Consider the following 16,448-nt stretch of genomic DNA (forward strand, 5'->3'; position numbering starts at 1 on the left):
AGTCTTCAATAAAATATTAAAATTTACTCACCACACTACGAATGCTAGATTCTAAGACTTTGGCAACAAAGGGCACTACATAGAGCAACTCTTGCTGTCCTTTAACATAAGCCTCTAGCAGCAAAGATTTTACATCCAAGTCCTAGAAAAACAAACACATTTTTAAAATGCTGGGAATATATTAGAAAATTCCTTATTCAATATCCCCAATTATACTCTGCCAAACTCATCCCCAAAATTGGAATCAATAATTGACCCTCACCTTATGAAAAGCCAAGGCTAACAATCATACCTTTTGTTTATCTTGCTAAACATTGTAAGGCCATGGGCATGCAATTAGGGATTCAAAACATGGGCCAAACCTTCACAGATACCCCGGCAAAACAGCCCCAATTAAAGTCAAGATTTTTAGATAGACTATGCTGTATGAACATTCTCAAGTTTTACATGAGCCTTTGGTTAAAACTTACAGTGTGTAAGATGGGTTTATTTTTAGCTAGTGTAATCATTCCTAGCCAATGTCCCAAGTTCTTCAGCAAAGACCGATCAGAGAAATTGGCTGCAGCTTTATCAGAAGTCAGGAGTACCTGAAACAGTGTATGATTAAGAAAGGTATGAAAATGAGCTTATAAAAAAACATTCTCAACTAAATGTTTAAGGATTCCATTATTCTACATTAAAAACAAGCTATCAATACTGAGAACATGCCCCAAGGTAGATCCTGTCCACGTATCACTGCAATATTTTGTTGTGTTCAGTGACATTTTTACCTTCAAACGTCTTTACATTTAAAAAAAGTAAAAAAATTTACAAAACTAAATTTTACAGAAGGTAAAAAATATAAAATACATCATACTGACGTGAAGTAACACCACGTATCGTATATGGTCCCACAGCAAAGTATTTTAAAACTGAAAATTTTAGCTAGGTTTGAAGCAGCGACCCAACTGCAAATCTGTTTTGAAGAGCTAAATTCAATTCAAATGAAGACTACAGCTATGATCTTTAAGTTCTTCCCAGACAGCAGGCATTCTAAGGAGTATAAGAAGATTGCAGTGCTCTGTTGTGATCTTTAGCATTATCTTTGGAAACAACTAAGATAACCTTCTGGAATACACTGTAATATTGCTTACACACTTTGAGAAGACCTAATCCATTTCATCAATTCTCTACTTTTAACTTTCTTAAGGGAGACAGAACCAACACTCCAGTGTCTTGCATACACTCATACACTCATTTCCTACATAATACCTTTTATGGCTATTAGTTTAAATTCATACTTTTGTTTAAAAGAAAGAATCTTTTGATCCAAATCATGTGGAGATTTTCGTATCCCAACAATCCCTGCTATCAAATGACAAAGGCTGGATTTAGTTATGTTCCTTAACTCCATACAGCAACAGCAGAATGGCACAAAGTCAGCTGTGCAATAGAAAGGAGCCAGGAATTCTTTTGCACTACAGCGTAACCAAGAATAGGGAAAATTCCTATTCACAGGTTTAAATATAGTGCTGGTTCCTAAGCCAATATCCCAAGTTATTCAGCAAAGAATGTTTTCAGCTATATGCTGGTTCATGCTGTTTTCTTTAAAAATTATTCTTCCTAAGAAAAATACTTAAGATATTATAGAACAAGCATTAGCCCATTAGGAAACGTTTGACCTTAAACTTCTGAGAATCTTAAATGGCTATTTTACAACACTGAAGAATCTTGAGCTATCTGGCATTTAAGACATAAATGATGGTATGGTATAGAATGATGAAAACGAGTATGTCTATACGACTAAATTCTTCATGAAAACTTAGCCCTGTATTTGAAACAATGCCTAAAGCAACTTGCATAAATACTGTAACAAATACAACATACAAGAGAAAACAATACCCTCTAATTCCACCTGTGAAATCAAATATTTCCAAACTAAAAACAGTAGTAAAAAGAAATACAAAGGTCTGACAGAAAACAAAATTCTGTAAAGCAATTATCCTTCAATTAAAAAATAAATTAAAAAAAAAAACACACAAGAACACTTACTTTGATGTTTCTATAAGTCTCATTCAGAACCATCTTATTAAACTCAGGATTCTTCAGCGTGTCAAGGAAGTTAGAATACAGGCTGTGAAAGTTTGGCTCAATACTGACTCTCTTCATAACCAGGTACTGTGAAACCCAAGGCATAAATTCTTCCTTCACAGTTTCCTTTAGTTCTTCAACCTAGCCAACCATTACAACATGGGAAGTATTCAATTAAAAGATGATAAAATACAGTTTTATGTTTCGTTTCTGTGAACATGACTACAGTGTATGCTGCTGCTGCTGCTAAGTCGCTTCAGTTGTGTCCGACTCTGTGCGACCCCACAGATGGCAGCCCACCAGGCTCCCCCGTCCCTGGGATTCTCCAGGCAAGAACACTGGAGTGGGTTGCCATTTCCTTCTCCAATGCATGAAAGTGAAAAGTGAAAGTGAAGTCACTCAGTCGTGTCCGACCCTCAGTGACCCCACGGACTGCAGCCTTCCAGGCTCCTCCTTCCATGGGATTTCCCAGGCAAGAGTACTGGAGTGGGGTGCCACTGCAACATGCTACATCTCCCCAATTTTACACAGTTGCTATCAAGTACAGTATATTCAAGTCCATGTAAGTATAGAGTCAATCATCTCTTAAGCTGGGTAATTAGAACTGAAACATCTATGGTCACTTTAAGCTTTAAAATTGCAAAATATGTAGTCCCTCATCCCCATCTTACTTACTCTCCATTTGAACAAAAGAAGATAAATTACTAATCTACAACTTGTTATTAACAAGCCTGATGCCAGAACTATGTTTTTCTACATTTCTATCTCTAGGAATTATTTGCAAAGTTTGAAACTCTTCTTCCAAAAAGCATGCAAAATGCTTCAAAATTTTCCCCCAATCAATTATGGTGAGAGTCTCAAAGACAGTACTTGCATTATAAATTACATTTCAAACCCTTTTGTTTAGGCTAATTAGTATTGACGAAAACAGACATTTCCAAGTATCATCTTAGCACATAATCTTGTAAGGCAAGCATCAATTCTTTTCACAAGCTGTTAATGATCTCTGGAAGGATGTGAATTGTTACTACAAATACAAATGAAATTCCCATCATGAAATCATTTTCAAGTTTACTTCAAAAAGCCTGTAACTCACTGCAAAACAATACTATTTGGGACTTCCCTGGAAGTTCAGTGGTTAAGAGGCTGCACTTCCACTGCAGGGAGTGTGAGTTTGGTTCGATCCCTGGTCAGGAAACTAAGATCCCACATGTCATGCCATGTGGCCAAAATTAATAAATAAATAAATAAAATCAGTGCTATTTAACATCTACAGAATCTACAACCACTAGTTGTATATCCAAGTTCCCTTCATTTTGATTTTATTATCTTCACCTTTAAAGATTAAAAAGGGTAGAGAATATCAAATGTAAATCCCCCAATCCATCAAGAAAAACAACAGAGAACATTTGTAGTGATACATAAACTATTACTTCAGACTCACCTTTTGTGTCATATTTGACTGGGAAAGGTTGTTGAAGATAAAAGCAATTTTCTCCTGGATATTTTCTGGGGGCTCTACGATTCTCTCAGTTTGATCTGTGGCCACAAGCAATGTATCTATATTTGTTGTATTAATAGAAGGCTAAAGAAATAAAATACATAAAATTAACAAACTGAAATCCTTACTACACAAATCCTAGGGGTGGGGTATGTACACAGATTCCTTTAGTATATAAAATACATATGGTATGTACAACTGTGCACTTGAAGTGCTGGCAAGAACATGTACTGAACTATTCATAGGGGCTACATGTGGGAAATCAGGGTGGTAAAGGGAGAAATGCTGATCTTTCATGCTTTATTAATAGGCATGTGTTATTTATAATAAAGTACATGCTCACTATTGGATATATTGCAATGTAACAACAAATACAACAAAGAAAGAAGATAGACCTACTTACTGGCACATCTTTCTTAAAGCTGACTCCAGTTGGCCTGGTGACTGTAACCGTTTTAGCAACAGTGGTGGTTGTTGAGGTGGTTACCATAGTGCTAACCTGGCCAGCAAGGGGAGCTTTTGCTGGAACCTGGGCCTGGGCCTGGGCTTGAGCCAGTGCAATACTTCCAGGGGTTGTGATAGAGCCCTGCATTTTCACAGGAGGATCTCTAGATTGCTGTCCATACTCAATATACTAAAGGGGTAGAGAAAAACACATTAAATAAGAATTCTTAACAGAAACTGAAATACTTGAATTAAACTTCCCTCACTTCTGAGAGACTGGAAATCATATCAGAGCACTCTTTTGGTTCATCTATCTCCCTTATATCTTGCCCCATTCTGGTGAATATTCCCATATGTGTAATATGTAAGTGGATACCACGAACTTCTGAAGAAATAAAACTAAAATGTTACTATGCTTAAGTATTTATAAGAGAACCAGTTAACAAGTTTTAAAAAGGTAGCCACAAATGCTTACCTATAAATTTCCTTAAATTCCTTCACATAAATAAACTTAGAGGTTCTAAAATTTATATAATAAACTGATTTCTATTGGATGCTAATGAAAAAAACCACAGCCTAAAAAACACTGCAGCGTGAGTTCTCTCTCAGTAAAGCTAATAGCACAAAACAAGAACAGTTTACACCACCTAGCCAACTGAAGGGTAAGCAATGTTCTAGGATAAGTTTCATCCCTCTCCTCCACATTTCCCAGTCCAAAAAAATTCCTTCTCCCACACAAATTAGAAGACTGACATAGCCTTCCCGATACTATTACCAACAGCTTGTTCCCGACCAAAAACTAGAACCTGTGTATATATACCATAACTTTATTCAAAAAAGGAGACATTTTCAAGAAGGAAAAATATAGCCCTTTAAACTGAAATATAAGCAATGACTTCTCCCCCCTTCTCTGGGTAATAAGTGTGTTACAGTGGGAGCTCAGGACCAGTCAGTGTGACCGTTTTCGTATCACCTCCCTCATTCTTGCTCTCTAGTCTTTCAAGGTCCCAGATCTGAATTTCAAGCTCATCTGATTGCAGCAGCCTCTTACTTCCCATCCCAGCTTTTCAAACTCTGTTTTCTTGCCGAGTTTTCAGTGCCATAATTTTGGCATAGCCCTCCAAAACCCCTCAATAGGGATCAATATACTCCTGCCTCCCATGCTATGGTTTCTGAGGCTAAACCATCATAATGACTCTGTACTCCTACAAACAAACCCAGCGGAATGAGGTAGAAAGTGCTGGATTAAACTACAATACAGAATTAAAATCAGTTCAAATTCTGATCTGATTTCTTAAAATATGATCTTATAAAGGAGTTCATCTGCTTTGTACTGAAAAAAGTAAAATAAAGTTAACAGAGATTAATCAACTTTCTTTTCTTGTTCTCTGTAAGCTGACTTTGACCAAAGGTAAGATCAAAGTATGAATATTTAGTAATCATGTGAAATCAACCATTAAAGAAATATATACAAATTTCAAGAATAGTCACATAACATGGTTTAAAATATTCTCTAGGTCCATTTCCTTACGGACTGTCTCCTTTTTAACCCTGGAGGAATCTAAACCGATAGTTTAAGAAGGCTGTATTTTTAAGAAACACTGATCTAAAAACTTGTATATGCAATGGGTTTGGGGAATTTCCTGGCGGTCCAGTGGTTACTGGGCGCTTTCACTGTCACGGGCCAGGGTTCAATCCCTAGTCAGGGAACTAAGATCCCACAAGCCACAGAGCAGCCCCCCAAAACCAAACCAAAACAAACAAAAAACCTAAACACCAACAACAGAAAGAAATAGCTTTGATTCACATTAACATCTAAATCAGAGGAAAAACTTATATTTTTAGACTCAGGCAGGGATTCTTGGTTAACAGTGAAAGATTTCTTCTCCTTGATAAAATTAGTAGGCTAAAAGAACTAGCAAAAGCCTTTTATCAAATCAAGCAAAACCACTGCTTACAAAATATAAAATTCCTATTTTTTCAAGGTTAAGCTACAAAACAAGCAACAAATAATATGTATACCTATGTCAGAACAATCATTAGGCAATCTTAATGCCATTGCCGATAAATCCAAATTTAAACAGATAAACCCTTCAATTACTTAGGTACTGAAAATACTTACCTCCTGTAAATGATGTGGAAATTGCATAAAGTGACTGATCGAAGCCAAGTGCTGACAATACTGGGGATAGTCCTTCAATCTGTCAACAAAAACATTTATTCATTTGCCATTTCATGTAAGAACAGAGGCAGTACAATTTCAAATCTTCAAAAGCTAATCTAGGCCATTTCTCCCATTTCTACCTTTGAAATAAATACCTTATTTGAAGAGAATGCCAAAAGGAAAAACAAAGAAGAGAGGGAAAATGTGAACTTCATCCTTTCTGTATCAAAAAAAACTTGTTTTTTAAACAAGTTTAAGTAAGACTTTGTTTTACTTAAGATTACAATGAGCCACTAAAACTACTATCTTTCCAGCTAGCTGAATTCCAAATGTTCATCAAAAGGTGAAGAGAAAACCAGTTTGCTAATGAACCCATACAATAGAATACTATTCTGCAATAAAAAGAAACTGAAACATGCAGTAACATAGGTAAATCTTGGAGGCATCATGCTCAGTGTAAGAAGTCAAACTCATATACATTGTGTAGGACTCCATTTAGATAATACCCTGGAAAAACCAGACAAATCCAATCAGGGATTGCCAGAGGTTAGATGTGCAGGAAAGTTAACTACAAAGGGGAAGTAAGGGAACTTCTTGGGGGTGACGAAAATATTGAGTTATTTTGACTGTGGTGGTGGTGGTGGTGGTTACACAACTGTTTGAATTTCAAAGACCTATTAACCTAAAATACTGACTATCACGTATTATAAAGTATAGTTCAGTAAACAAAAAAAAAATTGCTACATTTTTCCAACCACTTGTTTGGTAAATATAACAAACTGTTTTCACTTCTTCCTTTTATTTCATACAGTCATTAAGGTTAGTTAATACACATATAAGGCATAGAAGAATTAGCTGAAAAGTAAGCTACTGTTTCTTCTTTTATTAAAACAGAGAACCTTCACAGCAAACCTATCCACTCACCTATTTTTAAATCTATCTAGTGCAGCAATCCCAAAATAATACATTTTGGATCCAAAAGGCTTGCGTAAGGCTTCAAGAACGTATCGCAGGGCCAAACCTAGTGCCATATAAGTGACCAGTCCTTTTTCGATTATTCCACCAAACAGGCAGGCTGTTATATGTAACTCTTTATCAGGGTATTGGGGGAAGAACCGATATTCTTCGAACAAGTTCCTTAGCATACAGTTAAATACTTCTCGTTCCCTCTTTATGGTAGAATCTTTAAATCTCTGTAGCATTTCTAATACCTGGAAAAAGCAAGACAAAAATCATATATACATAAAGGAAACCATTATTAAGAAAGTGAAGTAAAAGTTGCTGAGTCATGTCCAACTCTCTGTGACCCCAAGGATATACAGTCCATGGAATTCTCCAGGCCAGAATACTGGGGTGGATAGCCTTTCCCTTCTCCAGGGGATCTTTCCGACCCAGGAATCAAACCGGGGTCTCCTGCATTGCAGGCAGATTCTTTACCAGCTGAGCTACCAGGGAATGCACTCCTCAAATACTCTTAATTGTTAAGCAGAATATTTAACAATAAACTGAGCTTGAGATAAATATTAAAGAGACATATCAAAACACTTGGTGTTATATTTCACTTTGAAAGGGGCATTTATTTAAGATTTACCTAAACCATAAAGAATTAGATCATTCTAGACACTCACCTCATCAACAGACATGGTTGGATGTGGTGGGTGATTATATATTCTCTGGAAATAGCTGTTTGCTTCATCATCTATCTCTTTACTAAAGTGCTGATTTGCCTCTGGCCACACCTGAGACAAGTCCGCTGTTAAAAACAGAAAAGCAAACAGTGGGCATTTAGGCTCTTCCTTTACTCCCCCACATTAAGCACACAGAGCCAGAGAGACCAATATAGTTTGAATTTTAAGAGGGGGGAAAAAAAAAACAACAAAAAACCTAAAATGACGTGTTAAAGGGGTGAAGTTTCAATATTCAACTGCTCTAAGGACACAAGAGATTTTAACAAAACTGCCTTACAACCACAGTTCTATCTCAGTACTTTATATAAGGACTTTTCACACCATGAAAGTTCACTAGGTTCAAATTTATAATGCACTTACCCTCAACACAACCTCATTCAAGGTTACTTTATCACCTTTTACATGTAAGAATTCCCAATGCATATGCATGACACATTGAAAGAAAACACAAAGCATGCTACAAAACATAACATTCAGACAAGCCTTTCACACTAACATTTTCAAATCAGTTTGTATACTTTCAAACCTTGGATAATGAATATTTAGTCCCAATGACAAGGATATTTATAAGTCAATGATACATACATACAAAGAAGACTCCTCTGACTTTTAAATACCTTACTAAAGGAGATTAAAAGTTTAAAATTTGATTTTTTTCACATATATGGCAATAATTATGTGTACTTCTAAATCATAAAGCTATAACATTAAAATATAGTTATTTACTTTATAAACTGGCAAAACTCAAACAGAAATCTGAGATTTTCCTGGCTGCTCCTGATTTAAAAAACAAAAAAGGTTTATATACATAGATTTAAACTACTGAGCCTTTTTTTACTTTGCTCCTTACTCCTCGGATAACACCTTGAAGAATGCCACCTCTTAACTGTCACCTTGTTCTGACAATCCAGGATGAAAGGTGGAATAATACCTCAAATTTTTGTTTTAAAAATTTAAATTCATGATACTCCCACCCATCTAGGAGGCATGTCAACATAATGGCCTTTTAACAGCATATTAAGACAAAGTCAATGTTTTTGTCCATGTATCTCTGGGGACAACAAATTGGACATGTAAGTTATATATGTATCAGTCACACTTCACAATCACAGACAACACTACCACTTACAAGGTTTCATCTTACTCTGCTGGAATGTAGGCTGGTTCAGTCCAGAGGTGCCCAGTTTCCTCTGTACAAAAGGATCGCTATTCACTGCAGGGAGTCCAAGAGCCCCAGTTCCTATACCAGTCAGGCTGCCTGTGCCAAGACCACCTACTAGAAAGAATGAAGGCAGCCAAAAGTCTTATCATTACTCATCTTCTTGACTTTATCAAAGACAAATTCTTAATTAAAAAGTCATGGTCTTTTGTTAACTCAGTTGCAACTAGGTTACAGAGTTATTACACTGCAGGGAGTCCAAGAGCCCCAGTTTCTATACCAGTCAGGCTGCCATGAAATTCTCCAGGCCAGAAAACTGGAGTGGGTAGCCTTTCCCTTCTCCAGGGGATCTTCCCAACCTAGGGATCGAACCCAGGTCTCCTGCATTGCAGGCAGGTTCTTTACCAGCTGAGCCACCAGGAAAGCCCAGAATATTGTGGGTAGCCTATCCCTTTTCCAGCAGATCTTCCTGACCCAGGAATCGAACCGGGGTCTCCTGCACTGCTGGCAGATTCTTTACCAAATGAGCTATCAGGGAAGCCCAAGTTATTACAACATTTCACTAATTAGGTTTTAGTATTCTAAACTTATACTCTGGCAATAAAAGGTGCAAACAGCTTAGGAGAAACATGTTGGTACTACGGGGGAAAATGTAAACTTTACTTCCACGTTAAAAGCCAAAATATGTGGGAAAGTTCTAGTGCTTTCCTATCATTTTCAAGGTAGATGCAAAAAGGCAGGACATATACCTGAATCTGATGTATGAAACATTTCACCTTTATTATACGAAGGTTGGGTAATTTATAAAGCTATGAGTTTTGATCTAAGCCTAAGTTCTTTAGAATGTGATTAACGAACTTGTTACTGTTTATAGTATCATGTGGTAATAGAATCCTTACTGAATAACTCAACTAAAAAATTTATAAGTATAAATATCCTCATTACAATTTGACTAAATTAATGTAATAATGTTTTTCTCTTCCCAGCTCTGGATGTGAAAACAACTTTCACGATTTAGTTTAAGCACTTTTCCTTTATCACAGTGACTCAGAACACCTTACATGCACTAAGGCATGATGAAGCTTACAGATAATCTGTACCCCTCCCCACCACTCCTCTTACCTGGAAGCTGTGATGAAAGTCCTCCAATACCACTGAATGCAGTTGTCTGATTTGGGGTTGAAAGGGGTGGAAATGCTTTTGCTGGTGACTGTGGGGTACTGAATGCAGAACCCAAATTTGGAGGAAAGCCCTGCATACTCTGGGTGTGAGGGGCAGCTGAACCACCTATACTAAGAGATGCCATTCCAGCAAGAGGGTCAATCTAAAGAAAAACATTATAAAAACGTATTAAACACACTTCAAGCAAAGGCAGATAAATGACACAGGTAAAGCAATCTTTAGCAATAGCTCTTCAAATGCTTAATAAACTGCAAAACATGATGATGCTTAATTCCCAAACCAAGTGTACCAGTCATTTTTCTTAATATATCACAACTATATCACAGGATCTGTGATACAGCAGGTTTAAAGAGCCCCTGCCAAAGAACCAGAGCCACAATATAAGGGCTTTAAAACTTCAAGAATAACATTTCAGATGAAGTTCTCTGAAGCTGTACTACTAAACATTTAGTAGTGACATGGGGCGATCCTTATAATTTCCAATAGGCCCCTTTAATATAAACAAATCTCAATTAAATTAACTTTTAATACAATAAAAGCATTAGAAATTAGAAATCTAGTCAAAACAAATCTTGTCAAACTTTGAGAATCTTGGGGTTGGAGGAGATCAGCTCTAATTTAAAAAACAAAAAACAAGGTATACTATTCATACCAAAAGATTTTATAAAATATCTAATAACTACACTTCTAAACTTCTTAGTTTGTGACATTATTTCAGACTTCTGTGACTATAGAAAATAATATATGATATGCCTTTTATAAAGTGGTCACTGAAGTGGTTCCCTAAGTGCTCTTTCTTAAAATAAACCCCAACCTGCCATTCAATGCAGCTGAAAATAGAAGCGGAATATGTTGCTCCCAGAGAGAAGGGGGTGGTTGGTGTCAGGGAGTAACTTAAATGTACCTTGTTTTTAAAAGAGCAGTTCAGTTGAGAGCTGAAGAGCCCCAGTTATAACAAGTCCTTATGCTCTAGCACTGTTGCTTGGCCCGTGAAGCTACAAACAAGACACATCAGGTTCAAAGGCAGTGCTTATTTCTCAAGTCTGTTATTCTTATTTTAAAAAGAAGCCCTTACCATATACCTAAGTTGTTTTGTATCTTTCCTCTCATAGTCTGTTTAATGATTCAAATCTATTCTCAACCACAATGCCTATTTACAGATCTCCTTTAAGTGGATACTAGACATGCAGTTATCTAAAATGTAATAAATTCAGACAAAAATCTCCTTTGAGTAGACTATTAATGATGATGCAGAAGTTTATTCTATTTCAAATCTATGACCAAATGGAGATGTACCAAATGTAGTGTTCATTTACCTGAACGGGAGAAATGGCGTCCAAGCTGCTAGCACTAGGAGGGCGTCCTTTTGGCATAACTCCCGGTGGTGGCTGCCTGGCCTTGTTCATAACGTTACTGCAATTGGCCACCATGGTGAGGATGGTTTCTGATAACTCCTGAGAAACACTCCTGGAGAGACACAAAAAGAGAAAAATATCATTAATTATTCCCTAGAACACCTAAACAAACAAATCTGGATTTCTAATAAATAGAAAACTTGCTGGAACCTATGGCTCAATTTCCACCATATCCCATGTCTCTCTATCTGTTACTAATCACCAGGATTTTCTGAGCACTGCCTTTCTTGTGAAAATATTTTTTAATAACTCTGAAATTAACAAGCCTTGGGTACACTGCTGCCCATATATTTTGAAATACCGCTCTAAGAAACATTCCATATCCTCAACTACTTCATCAAAAATTATGCACAAAAGTGGATAAAAGTTATCACAGTAAACAGATAAACAATCTTTAGACAAGGTTTTCAGTCAAAAATAAGACATTAATTTATGTATAGATAAAAATGTCATACGTGTAGTCAGTAACTGTATTAGGCAAGCATGTAAAAAACTGACTTCTAAAATGTGAAATAGGCTATACGTTTGACAGGAAAATCCACCTTCCTATCACAGGGTGCTACTGTCTCCTAAAACTGTGGAACCCCTTGCACTCATAAATGCTATGCAAACTTCCTACTGTCTTAGACCTTACCCTCTAAATTCTTAATCATACTGTTGACTCTAAAAAGTAAAAGCAGTCATTCAGACAAGAAAGTTGTTTCTGAGGGGAGGGAGAGGACAGATTAGGATATTTAAAGTACCAAGTAAAACTCTACATTAAACAGTTCAGAGAATTCTCTGGAGGACCAGTGGTTAAGACTCTGAGCTTCCACTTCAGGGAGTGTAGGTTCAATCCCTGGTCAGGGAACTAACATCCCACATGTCATGAGGCACAGCCAAAACAAATAATTTATCTTGCAGATAAGCACAAAACTATGGGGAAATAGACCAACTGCCTCTGGTTATAATAAATGGAGAACTTGCTATAGAGAAAAATTTTATAGCACCTAGCAAAACTGCATATGCCATTTCCCTTTAACCTAACAATTCCACTTCTAGTGGGCCCAAATATACACTGGCAAAGACGATGGATGCAAAATGCTATTCATTGCAACATTATTTGTGATATATAGTGAAAAACAAACTGAATATTCACAAATAGGTACTAGTTCACTAAGGCACAAAACATCTATTTAGTAGAGTGCTGCTGCTACTGCTGCTAAGTCGCTTCAGTCGTGTCTGACCCTGTGCGACCCCACAGACGGCAGCTCACCAGGCTCCCCCATCCCTGGGATTCTCTAGGCAAGAACACTGGAGTGGGTTGCCATTTCCTTCTCCAATGCATGAAAGTGAAAAGTGAAAGGGAAGTTGCTCAGTCGTGTCCGACTCTTAGCAACCCCATGGACTGCAGCCTACCAGGCTCCTCCATCCATGGGATTTTCCAGGCAAGAGTACTGGAGTAGGGTGCCTTCTCCAAAACAAACAAACAAACAAAAAAACACCCCTTTAAATTAAAAGGAAAACCGTTTCAAAGACTTCTATGCCATGGGTTAATGGCTACAAGTAATAGATAATAATTATCATATTATATTCAACACAAAATGCCTTCAATTGTAAGCCACAGCATTATTTTACATGCTCTACAAAATTAACTGGGTTAATTCTAATTGTAAGAGGTCACCAATGAGATGAATCATCATTTCAGAGATGTTACAATATTAAAACTGTGTAACTTATGATTGATAAAAATGGTTAATTAAAATATTATTCCTTGCTATTGCAGAACTTGCCATAGCTGACAAAATTCCAAACTTAAAGAAACCAGAGTACTAGAAGGAACTCCCATAAATGCTTCACTCACCAATTAGCTACATTTTGCCCTATTTAACCATTTTTTCTATAATATCCACTTCTCTCCAAAACATTTTAGATTAGATACATCATGTATCTTTTATCTCTAAATACTTTATAACCTGTTTTCTAAGAACAAGGTCATTTTCTTACATAACCTTGTAGAACAACAATCATGAAATCCAACGCAAGTTGGGCAAGGATAAAATAAAATAGGCCAGATTCAAATTACATCAATTATTCCCATAATGTCCTCAATGCTCTTTTCCCCCACTTGGATCAGAATCCATTGCACTGAGTTGTCACATCTCTTCTGTTTCTTTAAACTGTCAAGAATTCATCAACTTTTATTTCTCTTTTCTTAAACTTGATTTTTTTACAAAGTAGAAGCCAGTTTTTTGTTTTTATACAATGTCCCCTTGATTTGTGTTTGTCTGCTACTTTGTATTTTGCTGACAGCGAGATTACCACATAACGTACACAACGTTCTCAATGGGTTTTATCATGAGGCACGTGTAGAATGGAGCTGGTGACCTCCTGATCAATAAATTAATGTCGTAAATGTCAGATCCAGCCTTCTCTACTGAAATGTTACTACTTTTCCCCTTTGAGAATCACACAGGTATTCATTTTACTATGCTTCAGAAATTACAAAAAAGAATATATAGGACAGAACAAAAGTGAGGACGGTGGAGTAAAGACCTCTAAATATTCTCTCCTCCATAAAACCAACTAGAACACTAGCCAAAAAAAGGTAGGAGTTGATTTTTCCAAAACTCTAGAAATGAACAACAGGCTTTACAACAGTCAAGGGAAGGAATTCCCTGTCAGTGCAGGAATTAAGACTTCTTGCTTTCATTTTACTGCTGGAGCCAGGGATCAATCCCAGGTAGAGCAGCGCAGAGTGGCCAAGAAAAAAAAAACATGAGGGGAATTTTTCTTCCAGAAAGATGATTACTTCTTGGTAACAACAGCAAGCTTCATGACATCTTAATTTGCCCAACTCAGAATTAAAACACAATCACAGTGAAAACCAGCAAGCAACCTGACAACCACCAGATCAAGAGGGCTCAGAACTGGGCTGAAACATCTTCCAAGTTCATTCTCAAAGAAATAATCATTATTTCACCTATCTGAGGATTCCCTGTGAGACCACAATGGCCGGGTTGTCTATACTGGACCTAAGAACTGACCCAGGGCAAACAGACTCTTCCTCATGGTTATTTGCAGAAAACATTTTAAAGGTCACTGTTTTAACTTCCTGAATGCCTAAGGTAGAAGATAACAGTCTGACGAAACAACAGGCTAACCAAAAGTTCAAAAGAAAAACTTCAGATGATTCCCATGGGTGGAAATCTGAAAAACTCTCACATTTCCCCAGGAATCTAGAAGGTATGAGGTGTGTGTAGGGTTGTGCTAGCATCTAAAGCTGTGCCACTGCCATGAAAGATCTAAGAAAGCCCAAGTTCTTAGGTTCAAGCCCAAGTTCACCTCAAGCCAACCTTCAGGTTCTGACTAAGAAGCAAGTGAATACCACAGTGGACTTGTCAAGAGACCAACTTAGGGTTAAAGATATGCCTGGACACAGCACATAGAATCACAGGGTGAAGAATAGCTTACTGATTTCAGAGTTTAGTTTAACAAAACCTCCAATCTTAGCTAACCACAAAGCTTATCCAGAGATATCAGTGACCAAAGAAGACAAAGAATACAGATATTACTGAATTCGTTCAGAAAAGAGCATTAACAAAACAAAAAACCCTTGAGTGGGTTTTCGAGAATTGTGATTTCGAGAATTGCCATATTAAACTTTCCAGCTTTCAACCACAAATAAGACATGCAACACACACACATATAACCAAACTAACTAGAAACAGAGGTAAGGAAACTCCCTTCAATGTGAAACGTAACTATAAAACCCATAACTAACATTATAGCTAATGGTCAAACACTGGATACTTTCCTCCTAAATCAGGAACAAGATAAGGTTGTCTGTTCTCACCACGTCTATTCAACTTTAGACTGGAGGTTCAAACAAGAACAATTAGACCAAAAAAAACAATCCAACTCTCTATTCAGATACCATGACTTGTATCAAATATCCAGCAAAAAGCACGACTAAGGCAATGCAAACATCACTGAAAGAAATTAGAGACAACTAAAGAAATGGGAAGATATCCTAGATTTGTTAACTGGAAGACTTAATACTATTAAAATGGCACTATCCCCCGAGGTGATCTAAAGATTGAACATAATCCTTATCAAAATCCCACTGGGCTATGTAATTTCTCTGCAGAAATGGACAAGCTGACCCTAAAATTCTTATGAAAATTAAGGAACCCAGAATGACCGAAACAATTTTGGAGAAGTAGAAAGCAAAGTTAGAGAACTCACACTTCAATTTAAAAATTTACTTAAAAGTGAAAGTTATCAAGACAATGTGGTACTGGCATAAGGACAGGCATATAGATCAATGGAATAGAACTAAGAGCCCAGAATAAACTCCTATTATGTGCAACTGATTTTTCAGAAGATAGTCCCAAATGGAAAGACCAGTCTCTTCAACAAACAAATCGACTATTCACATGTAAAACCATGCATTTAGGATCCTATCTCACACCACATATTAAAAAATTAACTCAAACAGAGCTCATACTTCAGTAGTATAGTACTTTGGACTTAAAACCCACTGGATTACTTTAAATGCTGTTGTATTTAATCATTCAAACCCTCTTCCTCAAATCAATAATTATCCACACAATCCAGTTCCAGTATTAAATATACTCTTCTTACCCTGCACAAGCTTGTAAACAGGCCAACATTGTCGCGAGGGTTTCTGGAGGAAGTTGAGCACTTTTGGGCTGATCTTTCTCTGGGGCAAGTCCCCCCAAAATAGAAGGACACCGTCTCTTTAAAAAAGTCATACAAGCCTGGATAAAAGGCTCCTGAAAAAGAGAAAGTCTTTCAGTGTATTTGAAACTCATCATTAACT

At 36.9% G+C, this 16,448-nt stretch overlaps 1 protein-coding gene and 2 non-coding genes across 13 annotated transcripts in view; all 3 read right to left on the bottom strand.

Moving 5' to 3' along the window:
• The window catches only part of CNOT1 (CCR4-NOT transcription complex subunit 1), an 82,832-nt gene that overhangs the window by 20,568 nt on the left and 45,816 nt on the right, over positions 1 to 16,448 (bottom strand). For 3 of the 11 annotated variants that reach the window (XR_015145538.1, XM_086350938.1, XM_086350933.1), the window contains exons 16-27: positions 16,250 to 16,401; positions 11,525 to 11,675; positions 10,149 to 10,350; positions 9,012 to 9,140; positions 7,808 to 7,932; positions 7,104 to 7,390; positions 6,138 to 6,216; positions 3,975 to 4,205; positions 3,515 to 3,655; positions 2,032 to 2,211; positions 471 to 587; positions 32 to 142 (exon numbers count right to left, since the gene is read on the bottom strand). Coding sequence is in view for 9 of the 11 variants with exons in the window: in XM_086350938.1 (XP_086207064.1) it covers positions 32 to 142; positions 471 to 587; positions 2,032 to 2,211; positions 3,515 to 3,655; positions 3,975 to 4,205; positions 6,138 to 6,216; positions 7,104 to 7,390; positions 7,808 to 7,932; positions 9,012 to 9,140; positions 10,149 to 10,350; positions 11,525 to 11,675; positions 16,250 to 16,401 (1,905 nt within the window). In the remaining 2 variants the exon portion in view is untranslated. Of the gene's footprint in view, positions 1 to 31; positions 143 to 470; positions 588 to 2,031; positions 2,212 to 3,514; positions 3,656 to 3,974; positions 4,206 to 6,137; positions 6,217 to 7,103; positions 7,391 to 7,807; positions 7,933 to 8,996; positions 9,144 to 10,148; positions 10,351 to 11,112; positions 11,204 to 11,524; positions 11,676 to 16,249; positions 16,402 to 16,448 lie in introns of those variants that run through there. The other 8 variants (XR_015145537.1, XM_086350934.1, XM_086350930.1 and 5 more) reach the window with 4 other exon arrangements.
• On the bottom strand, positions 1,375 to 1,513 carry LOC147353330 (small nucleolar RNA SNORA46). The gene has a single exon (XR_015146722.1). It is a non-coding gene; the product is annotated as a small nucleolar RNA SNORA46 (small nucleolar RNA).
• On the bottom strand, positions 11,105 to 11,240 carry LOC147353331 (small nucleolar RNA SNORA50). The gene has a single exon (XR_015146724.1). It is a non-coding gene; the product is annotated as a small nucleolar RNA SNORA50 (small nucleolar RNA).

Source organism: Bos grunniens, chromosome 18 (genome assembly GCF_055505025.1).
Source record: "Bos grunniens cultivar Pamir isolate PY7600 chromosome 18, Bosgru_T2T1.0, whole genome shotgun sequence".
NCBI lineage: Eukaryota > Metazoa > Chordata > Mammalia > Artiodactyla > Bovidae > Bos > Bos grunniens.